General features: G+C 42.3%; 1 protein-coding gene across 4 annotated transcripts in view; it reads right to left on the bottom strand.

The window, feature by feature from the left end:
- brd4 (bromodomain containing 4) overlaps positions 1-18,796 on the bottom strand; it is a 33,111-nt gene extending 14,315 nt beyond the window's left edge. Inside the window, exons 1-2 of one of the 4 annotated variants that reach the window (XM_018091980.2) lie at positions 18,636-18,796; positions 6,234-6,558 (exon numbers count right to left, since the gene is read on the bottom strand). In XM_018091980.2, the coding sequence (XP_017947469.1) occupies positions 6,234-6,558; positions 18,636-18,709 (399 nt within the window). In that variant the 5' untranslated portion in view covers positions 18,710-18,796. 4 annotated transcript variants of the gene reach the window in all.
- Between the last annotated feature and the right edge of the window lie 473 nt (positions 18,797-19,269).

The following is a 19,269-nucleotide window of genomic DNA, read 5'->3' as shown; positions in this document are numbered from 1 at the left end:
CCCATGTTCCTGTATGAGGGGGCAGCCATATTTGTCGGTTAGCATTAGAAGCTGTAACTGACAGGCTGAGAAGGTTGGCAAAACAGTCAGGTTTAGGAACGTCAAGGAACAACTTACAAAAGCAAGCCTATTGGTGAAAAATGATCAACATGACCTATAGGTACTTTAAATGTACATTAATATTTTGAAGAGCAGTTTTTTAGTGTGAGAATCACTTTAAGGTGGCCATACGCGGAATGATACACTTTATGGTATGTGCCCAATCAGCCCACAGGCTGAACAGATGGATATCACCTAAGTGGCCATAAACACGCAGCGCCACATTCTTCGGCTTTCTACTGTAACTTCGAGAAGAAGAGAAGAGTTGCAATTCTTCATTTACTCAATACAACTGTTGGGACACCCTCACTGGCAACATACATATTTTATATGAATAACATTTTTTTTGAATTATAATGATTTTCCTTCACACCCTTATCTGCTACTTTTATACATGGTACAATGCAGGTCACATTTCCAAATCAAAACATCTACAATCGGTCAAGATCTGCTCTGTTGGAATCAACCACCAAGCTGGCACACATGCCCATGGGAAACTCAAACAACAAGAGCGTTTGACACAAAGCCATATTCTAGGATGAAATCTGAACAGTTAGCCCTGTAACATCAGCTTCTATGACTGACAAACTTCATTTCTCTGTTCAGTTTCTCAAGAGCTGCTGAGAGTACACTGAGCATGTCCAGTGCCACAGACACCAAAAGGCTGGCCTAACAAGATCCAAAATGGCTACCTACTATGAACAACTTTGAAGGCCTAGATTATTACTGCTATAAGGCTGCTGGTCCATTAGGCTAGGACAATAAGTTCAGTATTTCTAGCCATATTCTTTTTAAGGGTTTAGTTCTCCTTAAATATTTGCAGGCGACGGTGTAATTCATACAGGATTTATAATTATGTACATCTAAATTTGAAAGTCAGCCAGAGCAAGAACAGGCTAGCGGCTATTGACAGAAGTTACCACAAACACAGTGATAGTAAAGCGAGTACAATATACTCCGTTACTAAATGCTTATTCACATAATAATCACTTTTTGACTGTCCTTTGGGCAGGGCCAAAAAGAAACAACTTTCTCCCAGAGACTAAAAGGCACTATATACACTAATAGGTTTCCACTAGTGTGCTTAGTACCTACCCTGCGATACTCATACGGCATCTTTTTGTAAAGGCTAAATGCAAAATAAGGACCCTTGGCATTTTTTTCTTGAATCTAAGAGCACCCAAAAGCACGAGCTAACCAAGCCCACGTTACTCGGTTCGCTGTTGCCACCAGTGTTCCACTCATCTTATGTTTTTACACAACATGGTCCATTATTGTCTGATGTGCATTCCAAATACATGTTGTCAGCAAATGTTGGCTATGTCCCAATAACATCAGACCACATTGTTATCCGCCAGTCAGAGACTTCGTCCTACTTAAAGAAACACAGTCATGGGAAAACATGTTTTTTTTCCCAAAATGCAAAACTTAGTAGTGCTTCTCCAGCAGATTTTTTTTATATTTAACTTTTGAAATTTCACATGTGGCTAGCCATATTCTTCATTTCCCAGGGTGCCACAGCCATGTGACCTGTGCTCTGATAAACTTCAATCACGCTTTACTGCTGCGCTGCAGCAGTTGGAGTGATATCACCCGCCCTCCCTTTTCCCCCCTATCAGCCAATCAACAGAACAAGGTAGCAAGATAGCAGCTCCCTGATAGCTGTATTGCTAGAAGTGGTAGATATTGGAATAGCACTCAACAGTAAAAAGTCCAAGTCCGGCTTGGGACTCCTCCTGATACATGGGAGTAGGAGAAACAATAGGTTAGCTGAAAGCAGTTCTAATGTGTAGCGCTGGCTCCTTCTGAAAGCTCAGACTCAGGCACAATGCACTGAGATGGAGCCTACACATCTATATTATAACTAAAAAAATACATTTATTGGTTCAAGAATAAAATTTTAAATGCTAGAGTGAATTATTTGCCATGTAAACAGTTTAAATTAGAATTAAAGCCTTTTTATACATAATTCTGGAAGACATCTTTAAAGAGATAGTGACACTTTCCACATATCCTCTGAACCCACCATGGAGAGGAACCGAGTTGGCAAATGTGAAAAGTGCCATTATGCAGGGAAAAGTAGCTTATGAATAAATGATTATAATAGTAATATTTATGGCAATGTACATGCTTTCACTATATACCAAACTCAAATGCACCAAACTTGCCACTATCAATGTCTATATCCTGAGCTAGAAAGAAACAGAATTTCCCAACAGCTGCCATTCAGTTACTCTCCCCCTAAAACTCCCAGCATCCCCCAACCACAGGGAGTTGCAATTTTATCTATAACAGTCACACAGATCTGCCCCTCAGTGTGCCAGGCATACCTTAGCTGTGGCCCTACTCAGAGTTAAGTGTGTAACCATTCCTTTATTTAACTAAACATGTCATGCAGCCATCAAATAAAGACACGGAGACCCAGTTGTGTAAAACAGATCACCTGAAAGTTTTCTATAGAAAAACATGTTTAATGCAGACCAGCGACATCTATTTTAGGTTTGGTCAATTTAGAACTATTGGACTCCAAAATGAATTGATTGTGGTGCATATTTTCTGCCAATCAGGTTAGTCGATTGACACTTGTAAATGCCCTACAATGGCCCTGATCTTAATTAATTGGATATTCTCTTGCAAACTGCACATACGCTGCCTTACTAACCTGAATAACCTGAAGCAAATCTGGGAGAATGGGCCAAGGTCACTCCCAAACAGTGAAATGAGGGGGTGGAAAATTTATGCAAAAAAAAAAAAAAAAAAAGAGAATGGTGTTTCAGTGGGAAATGTTACCCAGTAAAATTTGAGAACTCATCTAAAAACTTCAACAAAACCTTCACCAGAACCAGCTGTGAAATTACCAGGAGCTGTGCCCAACACCTGCGCCCCCTACCCACCCAAAAAGAGCTATGGCAACAAGGTTGCAGAGTGATCAGATTGATGGTGTAGCTGAGTGCACAGAAATATGGCACAAAGAAGAAAGAAAATATACTATAAACAATAGCATAGTTATTTAATTAAGTATATGCAATTAAGGTGTAATTAAAACATGACAAAGGCAGGCTTAACAATGTAATCCTTTATTAAGAAGTATCTTGTGTAACAGGTATATATTGTATATAGATATAAAATAATAAAATTAAGAACACGACTTAGAACCAGCTTTTATTATCCCCACCCAAAACAAAAAAAAAAAAAAAAAAAAAAACCTTCTATGTTGTGGTATCTAGCTATATGAAAGTTCTTGGCAATACCACTGACCCAAACACCAGTACAGCAGATATTGCAACCCAAACTGTCTCCATCATTGGCTAAGTAGTTAGTGGAACCCAGGCACAGACTGACGCACTACTGAGCACTTTTCAGTAAAGGGAAACTGTCATGATTTTTATGGTGTAGTGTTTATTACTAAATTACATTGTGTACATAGCAAATAATTCACTCTGCTATTTAAAATGTTATTCTTCAACCAACAAATGCATTTTTATCTGTAATATTGGTGTGTAGGCGCCATCTCAGTGCATTGTGTCTGAGTCTGAGCTTTCAGAAGGAGCCAGCGCTACACATTAGAACTGCTTTCAGATAACCTATTGTTTCTCCTACTCCCATGTAACTGGAGGAGTCCCAAGCCGGACTTGGATTTCTTACTATTGAGTGCTATTCTGATATCTACTGGGAGCTGCTATCTTGCTCCCTTCCCATTGTTCTGCTGATCGGCTGCTGGGAGGGGGGATATCGCTCAAACATCAGTCACACTTTACTGATGAGCTGCAAGTTGATCAGAGTGCAGGTCACATGGCTGTGGCACCCTGGGAAATGAAGAATATGGCTAGATCCATGTGAACTTTAAAAATTAAATATAAAACAATCTGTTTGTGTTTTTGAAAAACAGATTACGATGCAGGATTCTGCTGGAGAAGCTCTATTAACTGATGGGTTAAGGAAAAAAAAAAAAAAAAAACATGTTTTCCCATGACAGGACTGCCCACTCACCGGTGACAGCTATCTCCTATATTGAGCCCCTTAGTGAAAGCCATAAATCATCTTTGAGTTAAAGTCAACCTAAAGTAATAGTAGTAACTTAATGTTGTATTTCGCCTTTACGTTAACTTTCAGTATGTTATGGAATGCCCTATTCCTAGCAACTTTGCAACTAGGTTTTCATTATTTATTCTTAATAGTTATTGAATTATTTGCCTCTCTCTCTTCTGTCACTTTCCAGCTTTCAAATGGGGGGCACTGACCCTGGCAGCCAAAAACTATTGCTCTTTAAAGCTACACTTGTATTGCCAGACGGATAACTATAAGGTATGTTTGAAACTCTTTTCGACCAAAGACTGCAACAAGTCATTGATTTAATCATCTGCTAAAGGGTCTGCATAGGCACCTATGGTAACCCAGCCATAGGCTCTCTGATCAAGCTTGGGCAAAGATGCGCTGGTCTGGAAAGGTTGCCAAACCCACAGGTCTTTCCATGTCTAGTTGTCTTTCAATTCAAGCTATTTTTATAACAGCATGCTGTCCAGAATTACTCTATCTGAAACAAACTGCTATTCTGCTTATTAGGAATTCAACATTTCTGCAAAAAGATAAGGATAGGGTAGGGGAAATCAATATTTAATAAGAAAAATATAAAAATAATGGAGAAGTATCAAACATTTAGATATGATTTTATCTTCAGATACAGTCGGGTAAGTATGAAATGAGCCGGCATACTTACCACACTGCACTGTTGGCTAGGAACCAATCAACAGCTATAGACTGACCTGACAGGGAACTGAAATCTGTCTTTGCTTGTGTGATTGCAGGGTTTTGATTGGTTATCCCCCCCCCCTAATAGAACATGCCCACCCCTCATTTGGAACACAGACAGAAACTTTATCAACCTAAAGTGAACTCCAATAAGGAACCATATAGTGTTAATTTTTGCCTGCAACACTGGGGGGGTCACTTATGCTATACATCTTCTTGTAAAAAAAAAAAAAAAATTTCAGCATGATGACCACTGCTGGACATTGATACAAATTAAAAGTAACAAATGGAGCAAGGAATATACACACAAATCTCTCCATCAAGTGAAGCAACTACTTAAACATATCGACAGGCATCATCTGTAGTAACACAACAGAATAGATCTTTATCACCTAATAGAGTGGGCTAGTACTGAACAGAGCTAGTGTGGCATTTCACGCTACACCTGTGGGAGATCCATCTCAGACACAGCAAGCTGTAACCCCATTGCTCAGGGAAAAGCAACGTTGGGACACACAGAAATATAAAGCAGCTCCAGTCATAACACGGATACAGAGAGGTCATCATACAATCGTGACCATTCTCCTAAATCTAACCTTTACAATAGCCGCCTGCTGCTGCATGGATCCTGACGTTGTACCATTATATCATCCTTCTGCAGCATCAGTCACAAGCTATGGCTATCACAGCACCTGCTGTATAAAAGCCATTAGAAACAGGGAGGGGTACTCCATACATTTAGCTAAAAAGTGAAGAAACATTTATGGTGGTTATTAACCAGCATGGAGAAGATAAAGGGTAACAACTAATGTGTTTGTCTGTGTACGTTCCCCCAAGAATATCAGAAAGTAAATGAGTGCATATTGATGATGACAGATTTTCCATCGTACAAGCCCAGCCATACTTTTCATGCCAGCGCTCTGTTTTAACTTTGGCCAAATAAGGTCAGATTCTATTTGGCCAAACAAAAATAGAGAAAAGGTACCAGATGTACATAAACATGATGAGGCACGTGTATTTTGTGGGCGGAATCTTTACTGTATTTATTATAAAGATAAAGATGATTTCATGTTGGATGCTACTAGTCAAAAAAGAAGGATTACAGCTGTGTCATACACAATTGTCTTTCCATCTCATTTGACTAGTAGCATCCAACATTCTGCAATTGTCGTCTAAAAGTCAACAACAATATTTGAAGCAACAACATGGACTTCCTTTACTGAATATTTTTACTCTAGGAAACACTATATACACTATATTTAAAGTAGATCGCTTAAGTCCAGACTACTAAATACACCAAACTCAAAGCAAAGTTGTCTTCTGCCCAATGCTCCACTTTGCCAATTACTCAGAATGGCAGGCACTGTGAAGTAATTTGTACTTACAGGCAGATTGAGCTTGACCACATCAACAGGTAGCTGGAAAGGCCATGCAAACTGGTGCTTCCACAATGTCTTGAGCACTGTCTTAAGTAAGTACTGCAGCTGGTTGGTCTGGCGCTTTGCTTGGCTGGGTCTTGCGATATCAGGAGGAGGAGGATTGAGCAGCGATGAGTTCTGTGGCTGGGGCTGGGGAGCGGCAGGCAGCTGTTGGCCCGACATCTGAGCCCCTTCTACTCCGTCACCCATTCCAGATGTGGCTCTCAGACGTGTACCAGGCCCAGTCTCGGTTGACATAGCGTAGCTCCCATCGCACGCAGAGCCAGGTGACCTGGAAAGGCAAAAAAAATAAATATCAGTATGCTTGCATGGAACACACAAAATCCACTAATAAAGAAAACATATATGACCTGACTTATAGCCCTATGGCTATCCATTCCCATCTCAGTATTACTCTTTATGTATGTAGCGCTGTCATTTCGCAGCACTTTACAGAGATTTTACATAATTCACATAAGTCCCTGTCCAATGAAGCTTACAAACTAATTTTCCTATCAAATTCCCACATACACAGAAGAGGGTCAGTTTTATCAGGGGCAAATTAACCTGCCTGTATGTATTTGAAGTGTGAGAGTAAAACTACACAAACATGGGAAACATACAAATTATATGCCCTGTCAATGAGAAACCAGGAGGAGGGAAAGCAAGTATATAGTAACTTTTAGAAATAGATGTAGTGCAGTTTTGGGTTCCAGTCCCTAAGGATATTAAAGAGCTGAAGAGAGTGCAGAGACTTCAACTAAACTGGTAAGGGTTAAACTATGAGGTTAGACTGTCAGGGTTGGGGGGACATGATTACTCTGTACAAGTACATTAGAAGGCATTACAGACAGACAGTGGGAGATCTTTCCCATAAAAATGAGCACACAACAGAGGCCGGCCAGACTAGAGGAACACAAGTAGGGATGCACAAAATCCAGGATTTGGTTTGGGATTCGTCCAAGAATCTGCCTTTTTCAGCATGATTCGGATTTGGCCGAATCCGTGCTCCTGGCCAAACCGAATCCAAATCATTAAAATTTTGTGACTTTAAATACGGAAGTTGAAACAGCGTGCTATGTGAGCGGTTCTCCTTAAGGAACAGTAACACCAAAAAATTAAAGTGTATAAAAGTAACTAAAATATAATGTGCTGCTGCCCTGCACTGGTAAAAGTTGTGTGTTTACTTCAGAAAGTCTACTATAATTTATATAAATAAGCTGCTATGTAGCCATGGGGGCAGCCATTCAAAGAAGAAAAGGCACAGGCACATTGCAGATAACAGATAAACCACTATTGTATTCTACAGAACTTCTGTTATCTGCTATGTAAATTGTACCTTTTCTCCTTTTTTTCCAGCTAGAATGGCTGCCCCCGTGGCTAGACAGCAGCTTATTATATAAATATAGTGGTGTTACTGTAGCAAACACACCAGTTTTACCAGTGCAAAGCAACAGTGCATTATATTTTTATTACTTTAAAGCTCTTTCATTGTTTGGAGTTACTGTTCCTTTAACACCTTTTTCCCCTAATAGACATATGCAAATTAGGATTTGGTTCAGTATTTGGCCAAATCTTTCACAAGGAATTCAGGGTTCGGACAAATCCCAAAATAATGTATTTGGTGAATCCCTAATTTGAAGCAGCATAGTTCTTCATAGTGAGGGCAGTGAGGTTGGGGAATGCCCTGCCAGGGGATGTTGTGATGGCAGATTCTGTTAATGCCTTTAAGTGGGGCCTGGATAATAAGCATCATATCCAAGGCTATTGCAATACTAAGGTCTACAGTTAGTAAAGATATTGGTATAAACATATATACATGTGAGTATATAGATAGGTTGGTAAGATTGTGTGTATATATGTGCACTGGGATATTCTGGAGAGGTAAAACCTGATGGTCTTTTATCAACCCAACTATGCCTGGTTCCTATGTCAAATGTCATGCTTGAAATTTCCCAGATCTTTAAAAATGAATATTAGCAGCCTTTAATAGAAAGATGAGCATTAAAAATGATACAATTGCAGCCTCATGGGGCCTGACAAACAGATAGCAGCAAGTCTTTTCATTTGAAAACAATTAACAAATGTAGCCCAGTTAGCAAGTGTTTTTTTTATAAACCCATCTATACCATAAGTTTATTTACAAGTGAATTTTCTCTTTATAAATTGGCATACAAATATTAATTGCAAAAAAAGTTGTACATCTATACAAAAATTAACAATATTAATAAATACCCCACCATTCTCATTGAACTGTACAATAAATAACGTAACAATGCAAAGAAGTGGGCAATATGGGTCTAAATGCTTTAAAGGAACAGTAACACCAAAAAATGAAAGTGTTTTAATGTAATGGAAATATAACGTACTGTGGCCCTGCACTGGTAAAACTAAAAAATAAGCTGCTGTGTAGCCATGGGGGCAGCCATTCAAGCTGGAGAAAAGGCACAGGTTACATAGCAGATAACAGATAAGACACCATTGTATTCTACAGGGTTTATCTGTTAGCTGCTATATACCCTGTGCCTTTTCTTCCTTTGAATGGCTGCCCCCATGGCTACACACCAGGGTTTATATAAACTCTAGTAATGTTTCTGAAGCAAACACACAACTTTTACCAGTGCAGGGCACCAGTACATTATAGTTTAATTTCTTTAAAATAAATACATTTTTTGGTGTTACTGTTCCTTTAATATATACCCAGCAAATACATTATTGTAACATACACATGTAAACTAAATGTAACAAATGGGTAAATGTAAAGGAAATGCTCTCCAGCTGTTCTGCCCTACAATCCCCAGCTGTAAATGTTGCAGCAGAGCCTATACAGTCATACAATTAAATACAACAACATTGTTTAGTATCAGTTATGTAACACCACCCACAAGCAACATAGTTTCGGTTTGATCTGTTTAGGGAGCCATTGCTGAGCACCCATATTATATATATATTTATTAGTGATGTGCTGTGTGATTGAATTCAAAATACTCAAGCATGAATATACCTCACCAACACGCGCTCAACATCCTAATTTAATAAATAAAGCAAGATAATTAGCGATGTTGTGTTTAATTGTGCCTGAATGCTAAATTACCTTCCAGATGTGCATGTATCTGCTCTATTAGCTACAGATGCCAGTGAAGCAGAGTTACTGGGAGACATGTAGTGGGTATACATACTATAAGGGATATGCTGCTTGCCTGCACAGGCTTGTACCCGACACACACAAATATACTGCATCCCTAGAGATATATGTGCCTGTATGCACTACCCTCTGTACATGGAGTATCTGCTATATCTGAACATACATTTCCTGAGTATGTGTTACACTGTACCTGCGCAGAGAAAGCCCTAAGGTGCCTACAGATACACTGAGTAACAATGGCAGCCCCCATGCATTAGTAGTAATGGGAAGCCTGAGGGCAGGAAGCCCACACACACACAGGTACCGGAGTGTAGAGGGAACACGGGAGAGATGTGTCGGCTACACGGACATGCACACACTCACACACCCTGAGGCCGTACAGTCTCACACACACACACCGCATTAACACAAATACACGGCGCTCACATACACCTCCCCCGGGCCTCCTCTCCCAGAAAATGGCGCCGGCTCTAGGCTTCTCTTCAGGCCCCGGGCTCCTCCTTCCCCGTACATCTCCCTTCAACCCACACCGGGGAGTGTACATATGCGCACACGGAGAGCTGCCCGATAGCTCCGTAACTGTCTATATACACATACCCGGGCGCGTCACCGCTAGCGGACTCACCGTCCGACACAGGGCCCGCCAAGGAGACACGGCGTTACGCAAACTGCGCAGTTCTTGCTACCATCCACACACCGTCTGCGTAAGTAGCAGATTCCCCAAAGGTCCACCTACGCCTATGGCGTAAGTCCACCCCCCCACCGCTCTCAATAAGCGAATCGCGTTCCCACGATTTACGCTACACAGAAAGCGTAGCAGAAAAAAAGAATTTAGATGCCGGAAAGTGGGCAAGGGGCGTAAAATACTCAATTCACAGCCGCGCTGCGGAAGTGACGAAACCCGCAGCGGGAGCGTGGTGATGAAACTCTCTGTAATGGAAGCAAAACGGAAACCGCGTACCGGGCACCCATACTAGGAAGCGAGATACGCAAACGGCGTAACATTTTACAGCGCTCATATCTGATCTGTTGTGTCAAGGCTCAGTTTTAAAGGGCAAGTAACACCAAAAAGCAATAGGTTTCTGCGTGTATATACATTTAACGTAGTTACTCTACAAACATTGCGCGTTTGCTGCAGAAACACTAGTAAAGTTTCTATAAATAATAACTTGAATAAGCCGTTCAGGTTGAACTATTGGACAAATGGTTATATAGCAGGTAAACTGTGGAGATTACAACGGGTTTAGTTCTTACACAGTAAGATAATAAATGGCATAGCATTTGACCCCTGTTTATATATAAACCGTGTAATTGCATTGGATTTGGGAAACAAGTGTTAATGGCGCCCCCTGCAGAAGTGAGTGCCAGTGCCCAGAGTAGCTACTTATCCATGTTGCAGGGCCCAGGAAGCTACTGCTGCAAAGGCACTGACAGGGATGCCATGGGATACACAAAGGAGCAGCAGCTTCTATTGAAGGCCACCTGAAACCATTCTCTAAGCCTCTGTAATGGAAGCATTTTAGTTACCCTTTGTATCTGAGGCACCAACCCAATAGTAACCTATCATTGAAGCAGGAATCCACCTGAACATTTCATACACCTTTAGGCACTTATACAGGGGTATTTTAACATTGCATCAGACTTAAAGGCAGGTGCCATAAAAATACATTTGACTTGTTTGACCAGATTTTACACATTCACTACACATTCTGCTGCTTTACATGTAGGCAGTCACCTTTAGTGGCAGAGGCAACACCAAATTGTAGGCAACCACCAAACAGAAGGCACAACATTCAAGGCAAATTTAGCTGGGGGAGGGAAAATCTATTTGCATTTTGGAAAAACAGATGTTTTCCTATTCCAAAAAGTCACTTTGCCAATTCCCTGTGTGCGCTGCCCTGGAGGATCAATGGCTGCAAGCCCTAGTATCTGCATGTTACAAACAGCACAACCAACACCCTTTGATATGCACTCACACTTCTCTTCCAAGATTCCTAGATTCCACAGGCAGACAACTGTCTAGCATACGGTCCTTTAAACCCAGCTACAAAGCAGTGTGAAATGCACATAAACTATGAAACTGTACTATAGACAGACAGATATTCACACAACTAGTACCGGCACTCACCAAATCATAGGCAGATTCTGGGTGCTTCCCATATAATTCACAAAATGACAAGATCTGGAAGCATTCACAGAGACGGCTAGGGGGGAACTGAAAAACATTAGGGTGAAGGACACACTGGGCTACTAGTAGCAGCTACTTTTGCAAGGCTACTAAAAGCCAGAAAATACCCTGCCATAGACACAGACAATTATCAGTAATTGATCAGCATTGCCTATTTTAGTAGCCACTACAAGTAGCTGCTACTAATAGCTCTGTGTGTCTTCACCCTTAGGGCTCTGGCACACGGGGAGATTAGTCGCCCGCAACAACTCCCCCTGTTTGCGGGCGACTAATCTCCCCGGAACGGCCATCCCACCGGCGAAAATGTAAGTGGGGATGTCCGTTGGGATGGCACACGCTGCGCAGGCAACTTCGGCGATTTGCCGAAATCGCCTGCGCAGCGGGTGCCATCCCACTGGCAACTTACATTTTCGCCGGTGGGATGGTAGTTCGGGGAGATTAGTCGCCTGTGACAAGGGAGATTTGTCGCGGGTGACTAATCTCCCCGTGTGCCAGAGCCCTTAATGTGGGTAATGTGACAACTGCTAATAAATTTGTTTTGCTTTCCACATTGAGTTCTTCCATATTATATATATATATATATATATATATATATATATATATAAATCTATATCCAGCACTGATGGTCAAATGGCACAGATGTTTGTTTCTCTATTTACTGCAAAGGAAACGGAAAAGCCCAACACTGAGTTTATGTTTATGTTCTAGCTGGATGGCCAACTGAAACTGGCATCCAAGGTGACCGTATATGTCCAGATAGAAAGGTAAAAATCTGCCAGAATTAACAGATCTGCACATGTATGCAGCTGGCCATTGAAACAGAGAATCTTGAAAGTTGAACTAATTATCCCCAAGAGCAGGAATCTGTCCATTAACTGAATGCGGTATCCCTCCTGATTTTGTAGTCAGGATGTGTGTGAGCAGGAAAGGGAAAGGTGTGCAAAGACACTCCCACCTTACACACACACACACACACACACACACAAACTCCCTCCCCATTCAAAAACTGACTATTTCAGTCAGCACAGACAATTTCACGTGATGCAACAATTTTTCTTTTCCCTAGAAGCAAGATCAAGTGCTGATGCAATGTATCACAAGTATTTAGAACGGGTAGTGAAGGCAGGCCAATTTAAATCCTTTCAAAAGCTCAAAACGGACTATCAACCAAGTTTTTTTTTAGATATATCCAAATTCAATCTTTTTCAAACAGGCCTGGACTGCTGAAGGCTACCACCTAATTTATACCATACTACTTAAGCCCTCAGTAGTGCATCTAGACAGGCTCTGCCAAAAATGGGCCACTGATATCCCAGCTATAGCCAAGGAAGCCTGGGCAGGAATTCTGTAGCAAGTCCTGGAGCTCATGATTACAAATAGAGAGACTTATTGACACAGAATTCCTCCACAGAACATATCTAACCCCTCACAGGCTGGCCCATATATACCCAGGGACTGCAGATACTTGCTACAAGTGCAGTGTGAAGGTGGGGATAGCAGGTCCCCACACCTTCATAGAATGCCAACTGTTACCCTAGTGTCCCATCTACACTTCACCCCCCATGCATCCACTGGCCCAGACGGGGGGACTCAAACTGCCACCCAAAGCATTTTGGTGCAGATCTTGCAATCAGTCTAATATTGCTGATATGAACGAGACACATTCACTTCAGGGCAATGTCACACACACACACAGTTCTCTGTCGGCGCAGATCTGCTTCTGTCCCCTCGTGTCTCGTGTATGGACTGACACGCACACAATCAACCTGCCAGCGCACACAGGGCAGATTTCACCATGAAAATGCATTCTTTAACATTTCCACAATTAAATCCTTTACCTGACAGGAACAGATCAGCCTTTTCTCTGCTTGCACTTTCTATGCCAGCTCCGAAAACAATGAATGTGAAACTGCCCTTAATGCCCCTGAGAAGAGGCCATTAGTAAAAAACAAATGATCATAACACAAGGGCTCCTACTAAACCTATACTGCAATAGACAGTACCTTCCCACTATCCATGATGCAAATGGCCCCATCAAGTACCCAGTATGCCCCTACAGCCCACCTTCCCTGATAACTATGGAACAAACTAACTACACAGAGACAAAGCTGGTGACATTTATACATCACTGACCCACTACATACATCTTATTTGATGCAGCACAGAAGTCACAGTATGAGAAATAACTAGAATCTTTATTTACAGGTACAGTTTTAGGGCTCTGGCACACGGGGAGATTAGTCGCCCGCGACAAAACTCCCTGTTCGCGGGCGACTAATCTCCCCGAGTTGCCTTCCCCTGCCATCCTACCGGCGAAAATGTAAGTCGCCAGTGGGATGGCACACGCGGCGGCGCGATTTCGCGCAAATCGCCAAAAAACCTTTGCGAGTCTTTTTCGGCGATTTCCCGAAATCGCGCCGCCAAGTGTGCCATCCCTCCAGCGACTTACATTGTCACCGGTGGGATGGCAGGGGAAGGCAACTCGGGGAGATTAGTCGCCCGCGAACAGGGCGATTTTTTTGTCGCGGGCGACTAATCTCCCCGTGTGCCAGAGCCCTAAAACTGTACCTGTAAATACAGATTCTAGTTATTTCTCATACTGTGACTTCTGTGCTGCATCAAATAAGATGTATGTAGTGGGTCAGTGATGTACCCTGCAGTAAGAACCTTTCACCTCTGATCATCAACTGCAATTAGGGTCAGTAACACTAACAATTTAGTGGGACAGATATTGTAGTTAATCCAGCTGAGTCACTTAGGGTAAAGATACATGGAACTACTAGTAGCAGCTACTTGTCAAGGCTACAAAAATAAACAATGCTTATCATTTACTGATAATTGTCTCCGAGTGTTTTAGCAGAGGCAACTCCCAGTATTGTCTATGGCAGGGTATTTTCTGGTGTTTAGTAGCTGCTACTAAGTAGCTCTGCGTGTCCTCACCCTTAAAGTAATGAACTAATCACAAAGTATTATATTATTTAGGAACAGACAGCAAATCACCCATTACAATCCCTTTTTTGAGAAAAGTAAATATATATCACAAGGTCTGTCTAGAAATGATAAGTGTGAATTACGCCTGTATCTAATAGCGGCAAACTCAGGGTCTTCTGTCGTGAATTTGTTACTAGAAATGTATACAGCATGCATCAGCAGTTATTTGTTTCACTTTCTCTTACTGTTCATAACAGCTCTGCACTGTACTGAGTCCTCCCCAGCCCCAAGATAATTCAAGGGAAAGGTGCACCTAAATGTGCATGTCCTCTGGTTGAACACTCACATAAAGTTCAAATTGCCTGTTGAAGCAACATTAGCATAAAAACTACTTATTAGAAGCATGTGTCATTTTAATGTATACCAGGGATCCCCAACCTTTCTTACTTGTGAGCCACAGTCAAATATAAAAAGACTCGGAGAGCAACACAAGCACCATAAAAGTTCATGGAGGTGCCAAATAAGGGCTAAGATTGGCTATTAGGGGCCTCTATGCACCCTATCAGCTTACAGGGGCTTTATTTGGTAGGAAATATTGGGGGCAGCCATTCAAAGAAGAAAAGGCACAGGTTACATAGCAGATAACAGATAAGCGTTGTAGAATATAATGGTGCTTTATCTGTAATCTGCTATGTAACCTGTGCCTTTTCTTTTTTAAATGGCTGCCCAGCAGTTTATTTATATAAACTATTAGTACATATATAGAGGGAAACAAACAATTTTTACCAGTGCAGGGCAACAAAATATTATATTACAATTACACCATCGTTTTATGGTGTTACTGTTCCTTAAACCAAATGCTTGAAGGCTCAAATGACCAACTGGACAGTGAGTCAGCCAACATCAGTGCCCAACCTCACTAATGCACTTGTGGCTGAATGGAAGCAAATTCCACCAACAATCTTTCAACATCTAGTGCAGTGATCCCCAACCAGTGGCTCGGGGGTAAAATGTTACTCAACAACCCCTTGAACGTTGCTCTCAGTGCCCCCAAACCCGGTAGTTATTTTTGAATTCCTGACTTGGGGGCAAGTTTTGATTGAATAAAAACAAGGTCTCCTACCAAATAAAGCCCCCTGTAACCAGAGTGTGCATAGAGGCTGCCTAATAGCCAATCTTAGGCCTTATTTGGCACCTCCATCAAGATTTATGATGCTGTTGTTGCTCTCCAAGTCTATTTACATTTGACTGTGGCTCACAAATAAGAAAGGTCGGTGGCCCCTGATCTAGTGGGAACCTTCCCAGAAGAGCAGAAGCTGTTATAGCAGCAAAGATAGGGACAACTTTAAATGAATTCCCTTGGTTTGGGAATGAAGTTGGACAGACTGGGTCCGGATCCATCCAGTAATCTGTGTAGCTAGTCTTGCTAGAAAGCATAAACACAACCTTCCTGGTAGCAATCCTCATGATGCAACCACAAGCAATTTCCATGTGATCTGACTACACAGGATCATCAAAGTAAAATGTTAAATCTGATCTGAGCAGTAGAATGAGAAATGCGGCTCAATACAGGTGAATGGGAATGAAACTGGGGTAAGACTGCCTTTTTGGGCAGTGGCACAGGTGGATATTAGTTGCCCGCGATAAATCTTCACTACCACAAGCGACTAATCTCCTTTAAATGCCATCCCATTGGCAAGAATGTCAATCACCGGTGGGAGGGCATTCGCAACGCTTTGGACGCGCCCCACGTTTCCTTGTGAGGCAACTTCGGGCGACCAAAGCGATGCATATTCCCTCGCATTGGTGATTGACATTCTTGCTGGTGGGATGGCATATCGGGGAGATTCATCACCTGTGACAGTGATGATTTATCGCAACTAATCTCCCCGTGTGCCACTGTCCTTAGGGTGACACACAGAGCTACTAGTAGCAGCTACAAAAATAGACAATGCTGATCATTTACTGATAATTGTCTTTATGTCTGTTTTAGGCAATTCTCAGTATTGTCTATGGCAGGGTATTTTCTGGTGTTTAGTAGCCCTAAGGGCTCTGGCACACGGGGAGATTAGTCGCCCGCGAACAGGGAGTTTTGTCGCGGGCGACTAATCTCCCCGAGTTGCCTTCCCCTGCCATCCCACCGGCAAAAATGTAATCTCCCCGTGTGCCAGAGCCCTAACACGTAGCTGCTACTAGTAGCTCAATGTGTCTTCGACCAAAATCCTTGGAGCTCTTGCAGTCTGACTGAGCAGGAGATGTTTCAAGTGCAATGAAATAAGAGGGCACAACAATGTGTTATTTAACTAGAGGTTAGACAACACAGCGGGCACATTTACAAACCCTTGCACCAGGGCTGTAGACCACAGCAACCAGACATTTTCTTTTACTGTTCTACTTGGAACAGATTGATGAGAGCAAATTGCTGATTGGTTCACACAAGATTAATAGCCCGGTACTACAGACTTACAGAAGTTAAATGTGGCTTTAGTTTCAATTTCAGTTTCATTTTCACATTTTGCCCTGCTTAGTGCATGAAATAGGCAAAACGTATGTTTAGCACAAACCCTGTTCATTGCACCAATACGACCCCTTTAATGTACATTGAAAAGTTGCTTAGAACTGCATTTTCTTTCAGAATGCAAAGAATTTTTTTGGTGGAGTTCACCTTTATGTCGACCAAATGCAGCGTTTTTATTTGAAAATTGACACCCCGTTAAAAAAAGCTGTATTTTAACTGAAAAGGGCAAATAAAAGCACCAACAAATCTTATTATTAATAAAGACAACTGTACAAGTGTCAGCAAACCAATCAAAGAAAACAAGCAGGTCGGGATTAACTATTCAATTAGTGATCTACCTGGATATCCAAAAAACATACAACACTGACAGGAAAAAGCTGAATGGAAACGATATTAAATGTATATATAGTACGGTCCATGAATAATACTTTGTATCTATGTATGGCAAATAATAATAAAAATGACACACAGCAGCTCATTCTAAAAAGAGAGAAACATACATCCACCAAGCTGAAACTTTTTAAACACCTAAAACAGAAATTTTCACCCCCAATCAAGTAACTTCTAATAGATACCCCCTGCTAACATATGAAGGGAAGCCCCTGCCTACACACATGGAGCAATGACAGGCAGACCACAGCCAAGACACATTCATTTCATTATAGTGACGCTTTAAGAACTACACGGATGTATTTATACAGACAGAGCTCTTCACTCACGACCACAAACATTGGCTTCTGGTTACAATACATTCCACTATGTACGCAAACTGCGTAAAGCCACAATACATGTGATTGAACACACACTGCGTACACAGTCGAATGTCAGGCGTAAGTTACCCAAACAACGTAAGCTTACCCCGCCCCCTCCAGCAGCTAATACGCCTATTACGTAGCGCTATCCGCCCATTTCACATGATCGGAATTGGGTCGGAGCCCTGGCAGATATAAACCCCTGGAGGAGGAGGGGCCCGTACCGGGTTTGATCAGTTCTCTGTCTGCATCGTGCAACAACACAGCATTTACAGCGCCCCTTTACCTCACGTATATCGGGCGCAATATCTCAACCAGCAGCTTTGTCAGTGGCGAACCGATAAGGCACATACTATGCGCTATATACCTGTTTACATAAAAACACTTCCCCTGGCCAAGACAAGTATCCTCCAGCATTGCCAACCAACGTAGGCAGGATATCGCAAAGGCTTGCAGCGGGGGAATTTTCCCGCCTTTACGTAGTTAGCGTAACACCGCCTTATCCAACCTAACATTACGCAAACAACGTAAGCTTCCCGTGCAAAGCTAATACAGCAACAAAAGGAAAACGCAACGCAAACAGCGTAGCCACAGCAGGCAAATTAGAAAACTCCTCCCACCATGTTCCTTCAGTTACGCAATGCGGGCCCAACGAAGCCCATGTTCGAGTGTGTATATGGAGGAATAGGCGGGACGCGGCCCTGAACTCACCTGTAAGGGCCCCACCGGGCAGCGGGAGTGGCGGACAGGGCAGCGAGAGATCCGGCCGCTGTCAGTGGTTGAATACAGCCAAAGATACCGGTGCGGTGATTGCCCGGGACTAATGGAGACTCACCGAGCGTTCGCTCCCTGGGCTCCTTCCTCGCACAGCGCCAGCGCCGCCGCTACGTACCGTGACGTCATGCGCATAGGGCCGCGTAGCTGCGGCTACACCCAGCCTCTCCCACTCCTCTCGCCCATACACCGCAACGTAAAGCGTAAGCGGCGCTGGGGGCGTACGTGACTCTCAAAGGGGATTCAATGGAGAAAATGTTTTCGGTGAAGGCGGACGAATTGCGAGGCTGAGGGCTTGACTAATTACGGAAACGCAAGCGGGTCGGATGGTGAATGAATGGTGCCTCAACCCGATAAATGCCAAAGCACTAAACTAAAAGGAAGTTTGTCCGAAATGTATATCTCAGACAGGTTGCTGGGGTGAGCGTACCCTAGCAACAAGACAAGTTCCTTCTCAAGCTAGAGCTATCAGTATTTTAGTTTATTTTACTTTTAGTATGTTATAGAATTACCAGTTCTTAGCAACTTTGCAGTTGGTGTTCATTATTTATTTTTGATAGTTTTTTAATTATTTGCCTTTCTCTTTTCTTTCAAATGGGGGTCACTAACCCCAACAGCCAAACTAAGCAACTATTCCTCTGTGAGGCTACAATTTTATTTGTTATTGCACCTTTTTATTACTTCTCTTTCAGTGC

Source organism: Xenopus tropicalis, chromosome 3 (assembly GCF_000004195.4).
Source record: "Xenopus tropicalis strain Nigerian chromosome 3, UCB_Xtro_10.0, whole genome shotgun sequence".
Classification (NCBI taxonomy): Eukaryota; Metazoa; Chordata; class Amphibia; order Anura; family Pipidae; genus Xenopus; species Xenopus tropicalis.
This window is presented reverse-complemented; position numbering and strand designations above follow the sequence as displayed.